General features: G+C 40.1%; 1 protein-coding gene across 3 annotated transcripts in view; it reads right to left on the bottom strand.

The window, feature by feature from the left end:
- Positions 1-23,624, bottom strand: part of NTRK3 (neurotrophic receptor tyrosine kinase 3) — a 700,933-nt gene that overhangs the window by 379,574 nt on the left and 297,735 nt on the right. For all 3 annotated transcript variants that reach the window (XM_088452662.1, XM_088452663.1, XM_088452665.1), the window contains exons 6-8: positions 12,640-12,797; positions 9,590-9,732; positions 2,557-2,698 (exon numbers count right to left, since the gene is read on the bottom strand). In XM_088452662.1, the coding sequence (XP_088308788.1) occupies positions 2,557-2,698; positions 9,590-9,732; positions 12,640-12,797 (443 nt within the window). The remainder of the gene's footprint in view (positions 1-2,556; positions 2,699-9,589; positions 9,733-12,639; positions 12,798-23,624) is intronic.

The raw sequence follows: 23,624 nt of genomic DNA, 5'->3' as shown, positions 1-23,624 counted from the left end.
TGTTTTTGGTGGCGGTTTAGAGCTGCTGATTGTTATTAGTTATTTAGTGGGTGCGCTCTTGTCATGTTTGTAATGGCGAAGAAAAGGTCCCTACCAGGAACTAACACAAGCCCATCCTGGTGTGTTATTTGATTATGGAGAGTTGTACGCCAACGTTTGAGTTGTATGAGTGTTTTTGTTGTTTTGTGTTTAATTATCCATTCTTTGTCCATCACCATACTAACTTTAACATTAACCAGAAATTAATTCAGAAATTTTAATTCAATTTGTCTAAACACTGTAAATTTGACTCTAATTGGAAATGCCAACTCCTGTTGTATGTGATGTTATTATTTAGATAAATTTAGAAAATGTAATGTTATTGTAAGCTTAAAGAGGGGCCGTGCTAGAGAAAATGGTAATTGATAGAAAGTGTATTATTTCGATTCCTCAAAACTCTTATGACACCGTATTCTACAAGGCGTTGTCGGAGTAGATGGCATAACTACAATCTGTCTTTGTGTCCAGTGTAATATGAAATTAATCTGGCAAATCATGTAGTTGAGAGCAGTAAAGAAAAAAACTATTTGACTGGCCAGGCTGAGCTATGCGTTATACAAGTTTTTCACATTGAGCAATAGTATTGTACATTGTAATAAGGGCTTATACAGAAGGGTATTTGAGCCCACATACAAGACATATGGGTTAATGTAACAAGCAGTGAAAAGAGTGGAGAAGTTGCCCATAGCAACAAATCAGATTTCAGGTAGCATTTATCAAGTACATTTTATAAGATGATAAGTTGAAGCTAATTAGTTGCTATGGGCAATGTCTCCACTGGTCCGCTTCTCTACTCTTTTCACTGCTTGATACATCAACTCCTTATTTCCACCACTATGGGGAAGATGTATCAAGTCGCTAAGGAGTCTATTTACTAAGACTTGGATTGAGATAAAGTGAACGGAGATAAAATACCAGCCAATCAGCTCCTAACCATCATTTTTCAAACACAGCTTGTTACATGGCACTTAGGAGCTAATTGGCTGGTACTTTATTTCTGTTCAACCTTATCTCCATGCAAGGCTTAGTAAATAGACCCATAAGAGAGAGAGTGGAGATAGATAAGTACCAAGCAATCAGCTACTAACTGTCATTTTTCAAATACAGCCTGTAAAGTGCCAGGAGCTGATTGGTTGGTACTTTATCTCTCTCCAAGGCTTGATACATCTCCCCCTATATGCTGAACACAGTAAAAGTAGATCTTTATCTAGAAATCATTGAGCCTCCTTCTTTGTCTAATGAAAGGATGCTAACTAATATGTAAAAGAGCTTCTTACTTCATGCTGCCCTGTTTTGTGATAAACCTACAAATCTCCTTGTCTCTCTCTTATTTCAAACTGTCTGTATTTTGGGTCTTCTGTATAGATCTGTATGGATAATCTATGCGGTTGTCTCCGAGTAGTATGTGCACAGAACACTATATTGTATGGAAATGTATACTGTACCTGCTGGAACAAATAACTTACACCTAAAAACAGTACAATAATCATGATAATAATGACTGGAGAAAATACTCCATACTAACTAGTAACTACTTAATTTGGGACATGAAGTACTGTACTTTAACCATAGAAATGTTGCCTCTAGATTTAGCGAGTAATGGATTATGGGCATACAGTTGATGTGCAAGCAGTCTGAATTGTTGTTTATTAGGGTTGGGAATGGGATGCCGGTGCTGGCGATCCCAGCGGTCAGAATCCGGCGCCGGCATCCCAACAGGGTTAGGATACTGATACCTGTCGGTCAGTTACCTAACCAACCCCCTTTTCCTACCCCTAACCCTCCCTTCTAGCTGCCTAAACCTAACCCTCCGTAGAGCCTAAACCTAACCCTCCCCCTCTAGAGCCTAAACCTAACCCTCCCTAACCCCACTACCTACTGTCGGGATGCCAGTGCTGGGATTCTGACAGGTGACGGGATTCCTTCGCCGACATCCCGACTGTCAATATTATGACCGCATCACGTTTGTTATGTAGCAGGAGGGTTAGGGTTAGGTACCACCAAGGAGGATCAGGGAGAGGGTTAGGGTACTTACCGCCCTGTCGGGATTTCACTCCATCGGGCACCGGCATATCATACCCAACCCTATAGGAGCCCATGCCAACGATCAGTGAGAAGCTAACTGATCCCATTGCAATCACATTACTTCCTGCTTTGCCCCTTCAGCTGCGCTACTGTGCATGCATCGACAGAACTACCAGGGAGGGACCGTAGGATCCCACCACTGCAGTCATAGGAGACAACTTTTTTTTAAAATAACTGAGGTAGCTACCAATACCCTACTTCCAAGACCAGACCACCACTAGAGAATGCACATGCACAGTGAAGCCACTAACACTGCTCATGAACCGGTATGGTGGTAAACAAACACCTTGAAGTCCTAAATCCTTCGAACAATTAAGAAGCCCTTATTACAACCAACATACGCTCAAAATTGATTCTATGTACATAACAAAGAGACATATGCTAACTTTAGTTTTAAACATAACTTCAACCAGTTGCATTTATCCAACTTACAGTAAACAGTGAGTGATACAGTGGCATTCGTCATTCCCACGACATTTTCAGCAATGCAGGTTAAGGTGTAGCCATTGTCCTCTCCAGAGACATTCACAAGAGTCAGGTTTATTGAATGCACATTGGTCCAGTTGACATTGGTCTGCAATCACCATGAGCATGTCAGAAAAGCAAGAAATATGCAAGAAAACCGTTAAAAATTGAACAAAGCAAATGCAAAAAGATTGCTGTGAAGCTACAATATCTGCAAGGAAGAACAAAAGCTGCTTTCATTATGACATCAAAGGAGATTTCAGCGGAGAAAAGAGAATTCAATTCTACAAATCTCTTTTTTTGTACCTAGTTATTTCCTTTACAATGTTAACTATATTTTTTATCTCTATAATTGTCAGAATAAAGTCAAATTATAATACAATTTCCATATAAACAATAGCAGAGAATTCATACAATTAGTAAAAAATGTGTTTTGTGCATAATGGCTTCAAACTTTACAATTGCGGAAGACATTATGGAGCTATTCAAATCTTTAATTTCTATAAAATGCCGAAAATGAGCATACTCTAAAATATAATAATTAGTGTTTTAGACCTTATCTATAAAGACTAAAACAAACAAAATTGAATATGATGTTATCTTCTTTGAAAAAAAGCCTATGTTCATTCCAGGAGTGGAAGACTAAGCAAACCTTACATTTTAATGTTCACAATGGAAATACATAGCCCATTTAAAAAGTATACTGTAGTTTGTTTTCCCTTAAATGAACTGTAAAGCACAGTTTTTTGTGGGCACTAATTATCACCACATAGGGGGGAATTAAAAATAAAATTTGTGTGGAAACATGGGACTTTACCACAATTCTTTTTTTCGGTCAATTCAATTACCCTCCCCCCCATTCCCCTTTTTTACTGTACATAAATAATCCCGTTGTCGTGATAAGTTCCTGGATACATGTGCTTAAAAAAACTGCACTTATCGGTGATTTGGGGATAAGGTGAAAAAAATCCCAGATAGTGCTGGCTATTGGGGACAACTGAATAACTCCGGGGATCAATCAGCTGTGGTAATTTACAGCAGCTAAACTAATTCCCCCCTTAGTATATTTTCTTTTCTTGTGTTATCTATCATATTGGCAACATTTCTAATTTACTGTTTGCGTTTCGCACATCTATGAAAACTAATTTATCTGGTATTTATAAAATATATAGGGAACTTCCCATATATATTTTAAAAAAGAAACTCTGCTTCCAGGTCTGTTCTGCAGATCTAGTAGTTGATGTTAAGTCAGGTGCATTGGGACATTGTCAGAATTTTCATATTTTTGCCTCTATTCACCACCACAATGGCTTTGAAATGAAACAAACAAGATGTGCTTTAACTGCAGACTTTCAGATTTAATTTGAGGGTAATTACATCCAAATCAGGTGAACGGTGTAGGAATTACAACGGTTTCTATATGTGCCTCCCACTTTTTAAGGGGCCAAAAGTAATGGGACTATCAACTCAAAAGCTATTTCATGGACAGGTGTGGGCTATTGCTTTGTTATTTCATTATCAATTAAGCAGGTAAAAGGTCTGGAGTTGATTCTAGGTGTGACATTTGCATTTGGAATCAGTTGCTGTCGACTCTCAATATGAGATCCAAAGAGCTGTCACTATCAGTGAAGCAAGCCATCATTAGGCTGAAAAATCAAAACAAACCCATCAGAGAGATAGCAAAAACATTAGGTGTGGCCAAATCAACTGTTTGGAACATTCTTAAAAAGAAAGAACGCACCGGAGAGCTCAGCAACACCAAAAGACCCGGAAGACCACGGAAAACAACTGTGGTGGATGACAGAAGAATTATTTCCCTGGTGAAGAAAAACCCCTTCAGAACAGTTGGCCAAATCAAGAACACTCTCCAGGAGGTAGGTGTATATGTGTCAAAGTCAACAATCAAGAGAAGACTTCACAAGAGTGAATATAGAGGGTTCACCGCAAGATGTAAACCATTGGTGAGCCTCAAAAACAGGAAGACCAGATTAGAGTTTGCCAAACAACATCTAAAAAAGCCATTACAGTTCTGGAACAACATCCTATGGACAGATGAGACAAAGATCAACTTGTACCAGAGTGATGGGAAGAGAAGAGTATGGAGAAGGAAAGGAACTGCTCATGATCCAAAACATACCACCTCATCAGTGAAGCATGGTGGTGGTAGTGTCATGGCGTGGGCATGTATGGCTGCCAATGGAACTGGTTCCCTTGTATTTATTGATGATGTGACTGCTGACAAAAGCAGCAGAATGAATTCTGAAGTGTTTCGGGCAATATTATATGCTCATATTCAGTCAAATGCTTCAGAACTCATTGGACGGTGCTTCACAGTGCAGATGGACAATGACCCGAAGCATACTGCAAAAGCAACCAAAGAGTTTTTTAAGGCTAAAAAGTGGAATGTTATGCAATGGCCAAGTCAATCCCCTGACCTGAATCCGATTGAGCATGCATTTCACTTGATGAAGACAAAACTGAAGGGAAAATGCCCCAAGAACAAGCAGCAACTGAAAACATTTGCAGTAGAGGCCTGGCAGAGCATCACCAGGGATGAAACCCAGCGTCTGGTGATGTACCAGGGATGAAACCCAGCGTCTGGTGATGTCTATGAGTTCCAGACTTCAGGCTGTAATTGCCTGCAAAGGATTTGCAACAAAGTATTAAAAAGTGAAAGTTAGATTTAGGATTGTTTAGTTTGTCCCATTACTTTTGGCCCCTTAAAAAGTGGGAGGCACATATAGAAACCACTGTAATTCCTACACCGTTCACCTTATTTGGATGCAATTACCCTGAAATTAAATCTGAAAATCTGCAGTTAAAGCACATCTTGTTTGTTTCATTTCAAAGCCATTGTGGTGGTGAATAGAGGCCAAAATATGAAAATTCTGTCAATGTCCCAATATTTATGCACCTGACTGTATATAGTGTTCCTCATTCATGAAGACAATAAGAGGAGAGACACAGCCCTGTTGCCATGTCCCATGATGGCAGTGAGAGTAGGCCCACCAGTGTGGAGGGATTATTATTATTAGTTGCTGATCTTTATATACTGTAGCACACATACTTCCTAGCATTGCATAGAAAATCTTTAGTCATTTATATCAGTCCCTGCCCCAGTGGAGCTTACAATTTATATTCCCTACCATATGTACTCACAGTCATATTGAGTAGGGTTAATTTACTTGTCATAATTCACCTACTAGAACAGTATGTTTTTGGATTGTGAGAGAAAATCGTAGTACCTTGAGGAAAACCACATAATCATGGGTAGAACATATAAACTCCATACAGAAAGGGCTTTAAAGGGTATCGAACCCAAGACCTCAGTGCTGTGAGGAAGCAAGATAACTATAGCGCCACCTGCTACCACATAGGGGATGTATTTTTATGGGCATTCTTAGCTGTGGGGGTGGGCATATATCCATTCCCACTCTGCAAAAGGTAGTAGGCATTGATTTGTGCACCAGCTTTGAGCAGATGGAAATCAGATCTCGTCCTGTACCTTTACTGAGAAGCTTGTCTAGGCTGCCAACACACCAGTGCCTCATATAATGAGAGCTGTACTGATGTCACCTTATTCTTATGAATAGTTTAAGCCTTACATTAGGCAAAATTAACCAGTATTTTAGGAGAAAAATGTAATGTGGTTGGAGTGGGTAGGTCAGGTCCCACAGGAAGTGATTTGGGCCGGCTGGGTCACACACATATGTAAAAAACACATAATACAGAATATTTCTTCAATGTGCAATGTTTTAATTACAGTATGCGGCTTATTGCAGTTAACAATATTTTTTATGCATTATGTGTTTTAAACTGATTATTTGGTAAAATATATAAAATTACTTATAAGGTATCCATCCAGTGTGCGCTCACTCTTTTTGCTAATTATTGTTTTTCCAACTTTTGGGACCCAGAATCCCTTATTTTGAGAGAGCTACATTTGGATTGGATTATTTCACACCCCCTCCCTCTTTTTTTTAGGTAGCGCCTGGTTTTGGTCACAAGCTACCTGTATGTTCTCCGCTGTTCTCCTCTTCCTTGCGAAAGCATACTTTGATACAAGTACTCTCTCCACCCAAAGGTGTCAAACCGGGTGCAGCATCTAATGGCACCCCGCGCGCGCAAGGGGACATGGCCTCATGTCTGTGAGGTCACGCCCCCTTGTTGTGCCTTTTCGGGGTGTGACGCCACCGCTCTCCTTCACTGACTCCACCCCTTACAATGTTTGTTTCATTCTCTAGTTTTTTCTGCAGCTCTATGTATTCTTCTCTTTGTATCTGTCTCTGCCACCCCAATCCCTGTCTCCCCATTGAGCTTGTCTCTCGGTTTCCAATTTCATATGTATGGATTCTTTCTGTTTTCCCATGCTTTTTCTCTGCCCTCGCCCCTCTGTCGTGAATATTGTATGTGTATTAAATTCTCCTCATCTGTCTCTCCATGTGTGTTTATCTTTTCCCACTCCCCACCCCCCCCAAATGTTTGTGTGTCCCGACAGCAGGAAGAGTGCCTTTACATAGGGAAGTATATCTAACAAATACTATGGTAGTATAGCTGCCAATACCTGTTCTGTTATTATCTTTGGCTTACCACTGATGTTGGTAGTGTTAATGGTGTGTTAGCCCCACTTACTTTGTGTTGGCCCCATCTATAGTTGTTTTGGACTTGCCTAAATGAGGACACTTTCACAATTTGTTCTAAGGCCATGTCAAGTCCCCAATCATTAGACATCATTGCGATGTGCACTGGACTTACTGCAAAATGCCCTGGCTTTGTAATATTGCATATCGGGGAGCATTAAGACCCAATGTACCCCTGGATGCAATGGTACAAAACCAGGGCAGTTTTCACACAGTGCATCCAGTGGACATTATAAATGAGGTCATCTTTGCATGTAGTCCTACTCCTGTTCTTATATGTGGATTGTTCACTGAGCTCAATATTCGCTACCTGTCCTTAACTCCTCTCTCCAGGCAATTATTTTGGTGACTGATACCATGCTGTTGCATTACTCTGCATATTATGATTTTGTATGTATGATACTGCTCTTTATGAGAGAGAACAATCTTTCATGTACCATATCTTCAGCTACAGGGATAATGCAAATGAATGATTCTGTTTAGAAAACTTTATATGCAATTTTAAATGTTTAAGTGAGCATCTGTCTTCCTCACATATAACCACAGAGGATTTCCCACAACAAATAGAGGTTAACATGTTAGAAAATTGAAAATACCTGTTACTTTACATACAGTCATTAGAAAGTGGCTGTCTGTGAATAAGTGTCGTGGTACAAAATGTCAACATTCAGAATGTCAACATTGACATTATGTCGACATGTCAAATGTCAACATCTATACTGTTGACATGGGCATCATGTTCGACATTGTGCATTTCGGCAGTCAGCATGTCAATATGGCATTTTCAGCTGCATGTATTCCTAACCCTAACTGCAGTCTAACGCTTACCCTAAAATGAACTGTTGACATTCATGATGAACAACATTCTGAATGTCAACATAATGACGGCATACTATAAACACGGCTCTGTAAGAGACAGATGAAAAGGGTAACTCATTGCAAATTAAGTGCTTTTAGAACTAATACCTAGAATAATCTGTAATTGATTCCCATGCACATTTGGATACAATACCATTTTATGAAAGGCAGTTGTAAATGTTTTCAAAGTATTAAAAATACATGAATGAATGTTAGTGTCCCATGGAAGAGCAGTCGGCATTTGAGCTACATTGTCCCTTCACGGTCCTGTTAAAATGTAACCACCTTTAGTGTTTAACACAAAAGCGAGGAGACAACAGTATAATGTGAGTTTGAGAGAAAGAAGAAAGTAAATGAAAAGAGACAATTGACAGGTTTAGCCGGAGAGCTGTGACATGCAGTAACAGATGAGACAGGGAGGCTGCAGTTACTGTACACTTGTTCAGCATGACTCAAACAGAGCAGATGCCACTCTCAGCCTCATAACCTTCTCACATGCACTTACACTAAAGGGATGGACAGGGTTCCCACCCCTATGAAATATAAATAGGAGAGTTCCGATCCAGCTCACTGCCCAACTGCAGAGCTAAGCAACTCTTTGCAATATAGTGTGTATAATACATTGTGTGATAGCTAAAAAAGTTGCTACAAAACTGTTGATGGAATCAGCTTATTTGTTTCACATAAAGTAAAATATCTCGATAGCCTAATCTATTTTGCCATATTTTAAGTAAGCAAAATAAAAGTCTTTTTAAAATAGTGTAATCCTATTGGGTCTGCGTTGGCATGCCAACACGCTCCCCTCTTTTTCTGTCATTCCTGCCATCGCCTCCCATTTCCTGTCCCCATACAGCCGCAGCCTGTCAAAGAAGCTGTGGCTTAGGGAGCACTGCAACTGTCATCGCAGACAGCAATGGGCACATGCACAGTACAGATCTTGTGCATGGGTCCATCAGCCAACATTCGAGTTATACATAAACTGTCAGGTATGCGTAGAACTCTGAACCAGGCCAATAGTGTCCTAAGCATAAGGATTAGTGTTTTTATTGCAATGTAATTGGTACATTTATAGTTTAAGCACAACGATGTACTGAGTGAAGCATGGCACGGCTCACTCGTATCGGACACCCATCTTTTACACAGGTTAGCATGTGAGTTGCACACAGCAGCTGCACGCAATGCCAGCGCCAAGGTCCAGGGAACCCATCCACTGTCATTTTGTCACACTAGTGGCGTTAATAATACGGACATTTTGTGAAAAAGTCTGTGGCGAGACACATGACACAGCTTAGTGGCAAAGTCACCATGTCACCCCGATTTCAGGATAAGTATATGTGGGCACATCTGTAATATGTGATTAGAAAAGGCCCTTGTTGCAGGAAAACATCACAATTTTTATGGAATATCCCTGAAGTGAAAAACGTATTCAGATATTGTGCAAATGACGGACACAGAGAAACAGGATATTGTTATTACTGCAATCTGCAGGCCAGGTTTCTCACCTGATGTGTGTTAATTGAATGGAGATTTGTGACAGTCCAATCCACATCAGGCAGAGGTGACCCAGAGCCATTACACGTAACCACTGCATTGTCCCCTTCATGTACCACCAAACTGCTGTGACTGACGCTGATCTCTGGGATATCTGTATGCAGAGAGCAAAGAAAACAGATGAGCACATTACTACTTACTGCCCCTGAAAAAATATGATCTGCTTGGGAGTTCACTAGTTCACCAATGTAAGGTATACCTCCGAAAAGCAGATTATTCAGAGATGTGCTTTCATTTTATCCTACCAAATGTTTCTTAAGTACTGCATCTGCTCCTATCTTAATTCCCAATGGACAATTTAGTGATTATATTGCATTCCCCTAATAGGCACAATGTTTAATCTTGAAACCTTTGCTGATATGAGCCAGAGAAAATAATACCCAGTCACAACAATGTGATCAACATTCGTAATTGCCGTGGGTTTCTAATCCAGTAGATGCTACAAGGAATACATTAATATAAAGGACTTCCAGCTACGGCACACAGAGTACCCAAAAAAAATAAAAAGTACTTGAAAATAAAGGATCATCTTCAGGTTTCACATTTTTCTGCAAACAAGTGGAGGAACCTTAAACATTTGCACTAAGCTGATTATATTGATCACATATTCTCCAACACCTGTTGGCAGCCAGAGGAGAATAGAACTCTGAGTGGCAGAGAGAATTATTTATCTCGATAACAGAAGCTAATCCTCTAGGAAGACAAAAAAGCCTGGCATATATTAAGATGCTCAATGCCACCAGAAGCTGTGATAACATAATTCAAATCAGCATTGTACCTGCACACTCGCTTGGCCCTTGTTTTATTATCTTTTAAAAAACAAAGTTCAGGAGAAAGAGACAAGTGATAATAGAGCACAAAGCCATATACAGAGAGTACAACCTCATTTTTAAATAATGATTTTATATTATGTAGGCAGCTGTGATAGGAACAGGGAACTGTTCTGCTGCTATGCCAGCCAGAGGTTTTTACAATACACACACTGTGCACACTGCTTTCTGCTCAGCCCTCATACAGATTAACATTTATATTAGTGTAGTGTACACTCTAAACCACACTATGTGGGCACTTGCAATATGCAGTAACTATTAATGGAAGTAGCGCAATGTTTTAATAAAGATGTTTTAATCAAATATTATATTTTGCAATGATGTCTGATGGAATTCACGTCCTGATCTGTTTACCTGGTTTACCTTGCTGGTGATCATTAGGAATATATGCATTACTATGCATGTACGTGCGTCCCAAAATGTATCCGTATTTAGGGCCTGATTCAGCAAGGATCAATATTCTGCTAGAATGCATGCAACACAGTTGCTATTATTAGTGGTGAAATGCAAATGTTTGTAATCGCATTGTGATCACAGCTTACCATAAGGACACCCACTTCCCCTTACACACATCCGTATACTTTGGCAAAAAAATAAATAATCGGTAACATCAAGTAACATCGGACCCATACCCACAGTTAAGGCAGGTCAGACCTCACTTAGGAATTGCTAACTTCAGACTGCGTATGGTATTGCAGTGGATAATTTATGCACGCCCCTGCAACGCCGTCCCAACGCACTGGCACGCCTGTGTTCGCCCGACCATCCCCTCCCCCCTCACCACGCACAAACGGCTCTTCCTGTCAATCATTGTGCTCGGGGTCTGCGTAGCCTCTGCAAATGCATTTCCAATCGCAATTGCTAGTTCGCGCACTGCGATGCATACGCATGCGCAATGTGGATTAATCGACAGATTGCGTGCGTCATTGCAACTGCGATCCTTGCTGAATCAGGCCCTTAGATATGAGTTTATCTTAGACTTGCAGCCTTTTAAGCCAGGAGAGGCAGAACAGGGGAGGGCATATGTACTGTATTACTGATTACAATACAAGACAGGATAATGATGAGGATGATGATGATGACGACACAAGCAGCAATCTCCAGCAGATTCTGACTGTGTTTACAGATTGACTACTCCAGCTAATAGTACTTTATCCATTAGCATTGTGGCTACATAGTTATGGCTGACTATTGGACTTATTATGTGTCCATACATGGAGAGTAAGCATATGCATTTGTGATCCTGATATAGAAGATTTGAGTTTGCGTTAGTCGCATCTTGAGACACATCCACCTCAAATAACACATTTAAGGCTGTCATTTTGTAACCAAATCTTTACACATACATTTGTAATGTAAAACTGCAGCAAATTCTAAATCAGATGCATAGAAAGTATTATTGTGTTCATGCCCACACAAGCATTTGTTGCCATACCAAGACAGGGCCATAACTAGAGATGGGCAAGCATGGCACAAGGCCTTGGGGGGTCACCTGCATTTGGCTTACAGGCTTCCTGGAACAGCACCCTGCAGTCTATAGAGGTGCCACAGAGCTGCCCAGATTGTCCAAAGCTCAGCTACATCCTGGTCCAGCTGGCCCCATCTCCTTATCCTTTCATCACGACATGACGTGCTCGGGTAGTGGGGCCGCCACAGAGTTGATTATCACCCTGCTATGGCCTTGCACCAGGACTTTATAAATGGGCTGCACTGGTACATGCACTGTGTTTTACTTTTAGCAGAAATCATCTCTCTCAATAAGTCATGGATTTGTATTACATTAGTGTATACTGTACATGGTGTTCCTTTATTCTCTATTAAACCTACAACTATGATAGGAATCATTCATTTAGTGCATGGCAGCAAGAATGTACTTTTTTAAATTAGTTTCCATTAGTGAGCTGCCTACCAAGTCCTGCTGGCTAAAACCGCTGCCAAACTCTGTCTCATTATGTAACTGACTACGACTGCACAAAACTTATCACCAGCTCTCCCTCACTCCTTGTGCTGTGACAATAAGTCAATTAATAAAATCTTGTGTTTTACTTTGATGGCTTACTGGGGTTCTGAGGAACTAAACAATAAAACAAGTGCAATGAAAGCAACATATAGAATAAAATTATAGTTAAAAAAAATACGAGTTCTCATATTATTTGAGTAACAGTCCTTACCACACTGAGAGATGTTCATTTTGTGCAGAGGGATGACGGCGCCCTCCATATTCATGCAAAAGAGCTGCTGTTCTCTCAAGTTAGCCTCATTTTTTGCATAACCAAGTTGTATCCAACGAATGTCACAGCTGCAGTTGAAGTGGTTGCTTTCTATCCTCCTGCAGATAGGGGGAGACACAGATGAGCGTGACGTCATTCACAGCCATGTATTATACAGAAACATAAAGGATGAGAGCTGATGTGAAAACTAGGAACCCCATGCTGAGAGATTCACCTGCAGTGCTTGGCCTAACTAGGCTCCAAAGGGATAATACAGTAAATCACAAAACAACTTGCACACTTAAGGTCATGCTGGAAAGCCACTGATGAAATGTCACCTTTAATGACTTTCTTTAAAAGATAAATATGTCCCACCTGAGAAATCACAGCAGATGGTTTGGGCTTATTATGCTCTATAATAAGTAATGGACCTGAGGGCATTTCTAGTTTTAACTAACTTTTATGAAATGACCTGTAAACTGTGTCACTAGCTCTTATCGGTAGCCAGGCACAGGTCAGATTTTAAGGGAAACTCTATTTTAAAAATATTTTAAAAACAAAGTCATAATATAGATAGACTAGATTGTAAGCTCTTGTGACCAAGGCCTTCCTGCTTTCTGTCAGCCAATGCTTGTCTACTTTGTTCGTCCTTGTGTCATGTTCTACCTACAGTAGTCCTAGTACATTCATATGTCAGGTTTTCTGTGCTACCTGTTTTTCCTGATGTCTCTTGTTGCGGATTGTTACCTGTACAATCTTTTGTACAACAGATTTAAAAGTGCACTCTTATAGCATAGGTCTATTTGTTAAATGCTGGGTGGATGATTAAAGACAGAATATTAAAGAAAAAAATATATATACATAACCACACAGGTTAAAAAGGCACAGTATTGGATTTCAGTAAGTGAAGGATTTCAAGAGCACCTGCAGAACATAATACTATTAAAAAAGTTCCATGGTTGCCAATTTTCAAGTACCATTATTGTTTATATATAGTACCTTTAGACTACACACAACTGGGTAGCTTTTATCTTCTATGAACTGATATCAGAATGTAGCTTATCCATTGTTGCCAAACAAAACAATCAGTTTCCATAAGTCTTGACAAGCTGCATCCTTTTGATTCAGTTAACAAAATGGCTGCCTCCATCATTGCCTCAGTGATGTCACTAGTTTCTAGGGAAGTGATTGGCCATCGGCACACTTTATGTTTATACTGCTTGATCTTTCAGTGGATGCTCTCTGTGACTTTATTAGTGGCCCAAACAACTGTACTGTGTGTATGCTGCATTTGCTACATAGCTGTTTAAAATCACTAAATCTAATTTTTGTTGTACACTTTACACCCTTGCTTTAACACATTAACCAACACTAAGTAAAATAGTTTTCCACACTTGTCACTACAGATGTGTACTCATACAGCTATCATTATTGCGCCATATGGAACGAAACACATGGTGCGGCTTAGGCACTCCGCCGCGGTTAGAGATTTCTGGAGTTTCACACTTATTTGTGAATTTATCATCTTTTTAGAATCATAGCAGCATCCAAAGTAGAGTAAAGTTTTCTGGGCAGTTAGGATTAGTATTTTTGGCATAATGTAGTTGGTATAAAGCCGCAGATTAACCACTGTGCAGCATGGCACGATGCATGATACAGCTAAATCATATTAGTCCTCAGTCTTGTGTGGCTCCCCTATTTAAATTTTGGACTGCGCTGCAGCCCCACCTCTGGAACCGCCACGGTTAGCAGATGAGTCGCACAGAGCTGCTGCATGCAATGCCAGCACCAGTGTCCAGGCTACTCGTACATTGTACTTTTGTCACATTCGTGATGCAAATAAGATGCACATTCAGTACAAAAATGAGTGATGGGATACATGCAGCAGCTTAGTCACAAAGTTTGTGGTGCGCCCAATGGGGCTATTTGGTGATTTGAGGATAAGTATATATGGACAAATCTGTAGCATTATTAGCTACTGTATTCAGTTGTAGAAAAACACAAAAACTTCAATGTACTCTCAATGGTGTATTTTTGACAACACACTATTTGGTATAAATAAAGTTTTCCTTGTACTTGTCATTAGTACCAAGGCAGGAAGTAATGTAATCAGAAGCTCATACACAATAACTATTAGTCTTTTGCCAATAACTAAGATGGCCAATCTATGTCATGTTAGTTTTTTATACAGTTGTGCTCTGCTTAGCCTTGTTTGTTCTTATTTTCTCATTGCCAGATGCCTAATGTGTATTGGCTTAATTCATCTTCTCCCCCTTTATTTTAATATCTCCCCTGTGTTCCTACTGTACTCCTGCAAACTACTATGCCTAGTAGCAGCTTGCCTGCTTGAGTGCTTGACTTCTCTGACCCCGTTCCTGATAGTTGTTGACATCATGTTCTTTGTCTAAACAGTTAGTGACCAACAGACTCGAACCCAAGAAGAGAATGTCATAACATGCCATTAACTATATAGATGTGTGAATACCCAGGGGATGCATTGATATCATCTGGTATACCTATTTATAAGCTGGTTTATTCATCAAGGCCATTACTTATCTAGCAGCAATGCAGAGACAATGCGTGTGATATTAAGAATGTATTTAGTAAAACACTTGGGGGGAGATTTCGCAAACCTTCTAAAGTCAAAGAGTAAAGTTGACGCAATGCAACCAATCAGCTTCTAGCTACTGTATAATTTGTTTAGCACAGTCTATGAAATGCCAGTTAAAAGCTGGTTGGTTGCTAGTGGTAACCTCCACTTTTTCTCATTAGAAAAGTGAAAAAATATGTAGTAAAAAATAGGAACATGTCTTCTGCATTGGAAACAGAGCCTTCGTTTTTATGATGAAGATGATGATGACTATCCTTTACTTAGATGTCACTACCAGGGGTCCACAACACCTTACATAGTGCATAAACAGAATTATGAACAAACAAAAAGTAACTTACAGTACAAAACATGGCAGCACATGGACAAGGTTTATGAATATTGCTGCGTCAGTAGTCATAAGACCTAAATAAGCAGAGGGGTGAACTCCCTCTCCTTCCCGGCGGAGCCAACTGAGAGCTCGGCCCCAGGGAGGAGAGGGAGGTTGCACTTGCCCCGAAGGAGAAGGTGTGCGTATTGCCAACGGGTATGATAAACTATATGCATAATGGAGAATTTATGTAAGCACTTCTTTATCAAAGCCTTTGGCTCATCCTAACCCACTGGTCCTCACATGCTGTCTCTCCCCTGGGTGTCACCCCTGCCTGTCTGCCACTTCCCCTTTAGCTCTCATGAACAGGCCCTCTTCCTTTTGTGTGTTCCCCTGGATCCGCCACTGGCGAGAAAAGGCATTTATCAATGATTACACAAACACCCTGTGTCAGTGGTAATGTACATAATAATGAAACTCAGAATACTGATCCCAAGGAAAGAGAAAGACTACTAATGATTCAAACATCTATTTTGATGAGAATGATGAAAAAGTATTACAGATGTGTCAACATACATCTATCCTCCGTGCGCTACAAGTCGCGCTACACATAAAGTGGGAGCTCTGTGTGACTCGGTAGCGCTGAGCACTTTTTGTGCAACTTTTTACATGCAAATGTGACTTATTCACACAGTGATGTAAATATTTATCACAAGTAGCTTCTGCTGATTAAAATGATATGCAGCATGCCTATCTATATTCTGTGTGTGTCTCCGGGTGTATCTGCATACGAAACGCTGCGTTACAGTGTGTAACTGCCACTGCCACTGTAACATAGCATTTTGCAAGCAGATACACCCGCAGTCGCTCACAGAACATAGGCATGCTGCATATCTTTTTAATCAGCAGAAGCTGCTTGTGGTAACTATTTGCATTGCTGTGCGAATAAGATGCATTTGAAGGTAAAAAGTTGCACGAAAATACAGTTGGCGCTACCGAGTCTAACCGCGGCATGGCACGACTAGAAGAGCTGTTTAGCGTGCAAGGAGGTTAGATGTATGAGGACACATCTGTATTTTAAAAAAATAGGATGAAGAGTCACCCAACTGTGCAACTTATGGATGGAGAATGGTGGAATGATACACCTGATTACAATCCTAGGGGATACTGGCAGAGGAAGTTGACCAATGGCCAAATTATGAAAGATTTTGTAGGAAAAAGAAAACCTTTCCTGTCTTTGTTCTAGTTTATTGTCTGACTGTGTGCTCATTGCAGTCAGTGGAATTGTAACTGAAACGCACAGTCAGTTGCACGTCAAAATGTCAAACTGTGTTAATGTTGAATTTTAAAAGAATCAATGGTTGACCGCCTAGTTCAACCCTCCAGGGTGAGATTCGCTACTACAGTAAGTGTACTATGTAGAAAGTGAACTGTATCATTAAAGGTGTAACATTACATTGATTTGGACAAGACAGAATTATTTCTTAAGAATAAATACATTCTATGAGATATTAACCTACATATTCAATAATTTTTTTTTAGAATTAATTCTTTCCTGAGACATGTTGAATGGAAAACTTTGGTGGATTTTGTGCATTATATTTCCTCCTAAGTGCATGGTTGTAGGGAGCAAGATGGCTGCATTTGCATCTGTTGCTGGGAAGAGTTAGGGTGAGGGATCCATCCAGACTTACAGCAATACTATTAAAGTGAAATAAATTGGTGGAGGGTAAACAGGAAAATCTGGACAAATTGCTCGTATATTTGTAAACTCATTATGATTCATAATTAGTGCTCTCAGTGCAAACAAAATTAAGAAATGTATTTAAGCTTTAGTGGCGTTGCTACAGTAGGTCTTATTTATTATATTTTATTTGTCTGCCGGTGAACTTTAATTCAGCCCATAAATGGCTACCTCCACTATGTTGGCGCTTATTAAAGTTTTGTGGCAGGTGTGATTCCCCAGAATGCATAATAAATGCTTCTATAAACGGATCTACCCAGCTGCAATCATATTTCTATTTTAGAATTATCATTTGCTGTCTAGACATATTATAACTGCATACCAACAATATATATATGCCACACAATATATATATATTTTTAAATAACTCTCTGCTGTGAGTCACAGTCCTTGGGGGTCACAGATTTCTGTTGAATGTATTATTTTCTTTTCTCTTCTCTCCAGTTTACATCCCCTCTGGTGACAAATGGACAGGTGACACATTAGTGGGAACTTCTACTGTCACATTACTGGGCACTACTACTACTGACAAATAACCGGGCACTACTACTAATACTGGCACATTACTGCAAACTAATACTACTACTGGTATGTTACAATACACTATTTCTAATATAAGCACAGTAGTGGGAAGCAGTACTACTACTGTTATTTTTAGTGGGCACTACCAATACTGCTGGCACATTACTGGGCACTATTACTACGGAATGCAGTTACAATGTTGACAATCACAAGGTTCACAGTCAGCGTTGACACCACAATGTCGACAGTTATTTCAACATTGTTGATATGTTCCTGGATGTCCCAGCGATTTCTTAAACTTAATATGTCTAAGACTGAGGTGATCATCTTCCCACCCTCCCACATAACCTCACCTCCCACTATTTCTTTATCAATTGATGGCACAACTATCTCCTCTAGCCCCAAAGTGCGCTGTCTTGGGGTTATCCTGGACTCCTCCCTCTCCTTCAAACCACATATACAGAACCTCTCACAGTCCTGTCATTTCCATCTTAAAAATATTTCCAGGATCAGACCCTTTCTCACCCAGGATGCTACTAAGACCTTAATACACTCACTTGTCATCTCCAGATTGGATTACTGTAAGCTTCTCCTATCTGGCCTGCCCAACTCCCATCTCTCTCTGCTCCAGTCTGTCCTCAATGCTGCCGTTCGACTTATCTTTCTCTCCAAACGCTCTTCATCTGCCTCCCCTCTCTTACAAGCCCTACAATGGCTCCCCTTCCCCTTCAGAACCCAATTCAAGGTTCTCACACTTGCTTACAAAGCCCTCACACACTCCTCTCCCATTTACATCTCTGACCTCATCTCCCTTCACTCTCCTGTCCGCCCTCTTCATTCAACAAATGCACACCGCCTCTCATGCCAACTGATTACTTCCTCTTACTCCCACCTCCAAGACTTTGCCCGTGCTGCTCCCGACCTTTGGAACTCTCTCCCTCTCCCCATCAGACTCTCCACCTCTCTACAATCCTTCAAACGGATTCTCAAGACCCACTACTTCATCAATGCTTTCCAGCTCTCATCCTAACTTGCTACTACATGCTTCCTCCTCCCTGTCTTCCCCATCTGTATCATGCCGTCTGTCTGCCCCTTCCCTTGAGAATGTAAGCTCTTGCGAGCAGGGCCCTCTACCCTCTTGTGCTTCTCCTTACTTTATGTTCATCTACTTCTTACCACTAGGACACCTAACACTTATGCTTTGTTGCTTACTTGGGTGTTATGGCCACCTATGTATCAATTTATGTTATCCATGTCCTTGTCCTTCATTGTATTGTATTTTACTGTAAGTCACTTTTTGGTTATGTACCTTGTAAGGCGCTGTGGAACACTTGTGGCGCCATATAAATAAACGATAATAATAATAATAAAAATAATAGTAATAATGTTGACATCTACAGAATGTCAACATGTTCAAAATGTCAACATCTAAAATGTCATTAAGGGGGGAATCCAATTATCCGCATGGTGGTCAGAAATCCAATCAACAGGGTTAACCCTGTGCGTCATCTCCCCTAGGTAGGCTTTTCCTCGCAGCTTCAGGAGCTGCAAGGAAAAGATCATGAGGAAAAGGCACAATCAAGGGTTTCCTGTGAGGGGAAACCCATTGATTCTGCAGCTAATTGGATTCCCCCTAGGATTAGGTTACGGAAGGGAAGGGTTGGGCTGCAGGAGCAGAGGGTTATGGTAAGGCACTAGTAGGAGGCTTTGGGTTAGGCTGTGGGAGCAGAGGGATAGGCTGTGGAAGAAGAGGGTTAGGGTTAGGCACTAGGGGTAGGGTTAAGGTTAGGGGCTTTACTCACTGCTGGATGTTGCAAGTCATCATCACTTCACCGCCGGTCCCAGAAGAAGCCACTGGAGCTGCTAGCCCCACCGAAAAAGGAAAATCACTGCTGATTGTTTTGTCAACATACTAATCATGTCAACATTTTGTCAGTGTCGGCATGATGAATGTTGACATGCTAATCATGTCGACATGCTGCATGTCAACATTACGACCATGTTGACATTCTCATGTTGACATTTTAAATGTCCAAAATTATATACCCAATCCATTACTACTATTGGAACTTTACTTGGCCCTGCTACTGGTACAACTGGCCCATTACTGGGAACTATTGCTACAACTGGTATGTTACTGAGCACTACAACTACTTCTGTCACAAGACAATACTGCCAACTATTACTACTACCATTGTATATTGCCTCCTGCATGTTCTTTAAAGCACTGGTTATATACCTTGTCTATTATGTATTATGATTCTTGGATGTCCCCTACTTTACCTGTTGGGCATATGCATTGCATGTGCATTTGCCTCCACACTGACAAGCGGTAGGTTCATCATTACCATCACCAGCCATGGCAGGGAGCAGAGCTCAGCTGTCCCGGCAAAGTCTTAATGGTAAATTGCAGCTATAGTTTAAAAAAATGTTGCTATAGAAGAATATTGTTAAATAGACCTTAATGTATTATTTAATAGAGATATTCTAGTTTTCTTTCACCTACTATAACAATGGACAAGGAAAACATCCATTCCTTCCTGTCTGTGTGTACCCGTTGTTTACAAACTTAATATACTGTAATTAAGCAGTCATTTGTGCAGACTATTTAATTATTAGTAGTATTAATGTATTGTTACTAGCCCTTTAATTTACTTGATATCCCTATGGTTCTCAAAGGCCTGAAGGATGAGCATTAGAGATAAATCAAATTAATGGACATCTGCATAGCCTATAGTCATTATCCAAGATGATAGCAGAATTATTTTACAACCCGAATGATCATGTCATGATGATGCGCTGCCCCAGGGACTGAGAAAATGGCTCTTATTCCAATGTCTTATCAGTGATAAAGGCTACATAGCAAGAGCTTTAACTCTGAACTACTGTAACCAATAAAGTGGATAAAATACTGTCTTGCATTTCTGTTGATAATTGATGAAGAATGCATTAATAATGAAAGACCAGTGCGCTCAGGGGCTAAATTTACTAACAACTTGCATTAGTGCCAATGATGTAACTTGTCTTAATCGAAAGACACATGGGAGGTCTGCACACAAATTATCTTTTGCCATTTACTGGACCCATTTAACACCACAAACCTGCCACATTTTTTGTACTATGGATTATTTATACATTTGCCTCATTATTTATTCATGCTGCATTCTATGTGACTATTTTGGGCAATGTTTATGGGAGGAGATGCATTTATTTTTCTTAATGTGCTTATGGCTCCCTAACACAGCACATCTATTTCTAAATAACTGGAGCTAATATTATAACTATAAACAGATTCCCTATAAATTTTGCAATTAGCTGTAAAACAACAGAGGAACAAAAAAAATTGCATGGTTAAAAGATGCACAAACTAATAGGGGGCAATTCTATTACAAGTGATTTTGTGAAAGTGAAATCGAAGCACAAAAACTGTTATTCTCTACAGCACCATTTATTTCTGCACCGCCGCACCTGGCTAAATGCAAAATGTATTTAGAAATGGCGATTCGCGGGCATCGTGGCAATGTCATGCGATTTTTCTACAAAAAGCGACCTGGGAGAAGTGCATGAACAAGTGGGGAAATCATCCTACACTGCAAATAAGTGACAACCGAGAAAGCAGGACCACATAGAAGGCTGTAAAGGGGCCTATCCATTAGCCGATGTATTTCTGAGCGATGAAAGACAAAAGATATCCCTTGAAATTTCCGGTGGCTGTGCTGAACAATATCTGGCATGTACACGACAGATTTTGGCAAACGATGAACGATGTCGCATGACATTCAGGGAGTGGATTTTTATCTCTGCAGCGCTCTGTAGCTGCTGCTAATATCTTTCGTCGTTCGTCGTTTACTGCATATACACTGCACGATATTGCTAATATCGAACAGCTATATGCGATAATTGACCAACATGTTGGAGAGATGATAGATGCGATTTATCGACCGCGGGAGTGCGCATCTGTCATCGTTCAGGGCCTATCCATTAGCAGATATAATGAACGACTGAACGATATATCGCTCAATCGTTCATTTTATCTGCTAATGGATAGGCCCCTTTAGTGGCCATAAGTAAAGTATTGCAGGTTGTTAATAGTGTAAAATGGTTGATGTTTGAATTTTTAATCAATGGGGGAAAAATTATAGCCAGCAAGTGTTTTCCAGAAAATTAAAGTATTTACAGTAGTTTGTGGTACATTAAAATGTGTTCAATGTGAGTTTTAAAGTGTTGGAATTTTTTTTTTTAAAATTAACTCCCATCTGCATTTTCAAAACCCAATTTTCCATCAGTACAACACCTCACACACCTGTCCCATATCATTTATTGAGCTTTTTAGAAAAAAATCACTTGGAAAATGATATGTCTCTTTTGGCCAAATTATACTAATTTAGACACCTCAAGTGCATGTCTATTCATTGGGAGGAGTGTACCAGAGGTTCCAGACATGTTTACCTTAATATAAAGATTTTCCCTACGTCTTCACCTGCTCAAGGAGGTGCACACCAAAAAAATTTGAATTTGCTGGCAAAATGCTTTGCAAATTTGAATATGGAATTACAAATGAAAATTGCAGTGCCATTTTGCATGTGAAAAATGATCACAGGATCCTCAAAGTAGCAAAGAGTTATATTTGATTAAGCTATATAACACAACTAATTACATTATCACCAATGCTCAGAACTTAAGTTTCCACAAAGCTTTTTTCATGTTTTTTTGAAGATCAGTATATTAATTACAATGATGCCACCTAAAAAGTATTTAGTATCTACCAAGCTCCTCTTTCTAGCTAGCAGAAATGAGTAAATCCAAGCAGAGCCTAATTGGGCTCTCAGCAAGATATTGGTTACACCCTGATAATCTAATCTCTCCCTTTCTGTAAAAAAAAAACCCCACATCAACCCACAGATTACAGCTATCAGTTCCCCATAGTGCTCACTGGGTCCCAGGCAGGAGCCTAGGATGCTTGGTGGATAATCTGGCTCAGACTCCATGTCAAGGATCCCCCACAGCTCACAGATATGTCAGTTTTTAATACAGGCAAACAGAGCTGTGTCACTATGCAGGAATGATTTTCAGGGTGGTCTTAGAGAATACATAACCTGGGGCGACATTAGATTAGCAGGGTGTGCAGTGGCAGGACACAGGGGTCTAAGGACAAGATGTCAGCAAAGAAGTAAAGTTATTTTTTATCATCTGCACACTGATAACCCATATGTAAATATATTTTTTATTTTTTAGGAACTTTTTATATGCTGCCCCCCTCCTCCAATAAGAGTGGCAATCCCTTTTCTTCATTTTCTCTCTCAGCCTGCAAGTTCTCTTTCCTTCCTCCCTCCGGCCGCTTCTATCTGCACGTCATCCCCTTGCTGCTTCTCACAAATATTTTTCTTTCTTACTACATTGGACATTTGAAGACTTTTTGCTTTTTTAGCCCCCAACCTACCACTATACGGTGCTGCATGGAGAATGGTAGGAAGAAAGTGGATAACACACTACATGATGTATGTCTGACCTGACATGTAGTTAAAACTCGTGTGTTGAGTGAGTGATGTTTGTACAGCCCAAGCCTCATCATCTTAGGCCCCATACTGTACACACATTCTTCAGTACACCAGGCTCTTCTTATAATTAACTCCTTGTCCTAGCGAATTAATAAATGAATATGCTGCATTTCTATAAATATCAATCCAGCTCAAAAATCTGATGCCTCCACTGTGTGTACTCTAGGCAATGGGTCTATCTTCATTTTAAATTTTGAATTTGAT

Source organism: Taudactylus pleione, unplaced genomic scaffold, assembly GCF_031769625.1.
Source record: "Taudactylus pleione unplaced genomic scaffold, aTauple2 ptg000556l, whole genome shotgun sequence".
NCBI lineage: Eukaryota > Metazoa > Chordata > Amphibia > Anura > Myobatrachidae > Taudactylus > Taudactylus pleione.
This window is presented reverse-complemented; position numbering and strand designations above follow the sequence as displayed.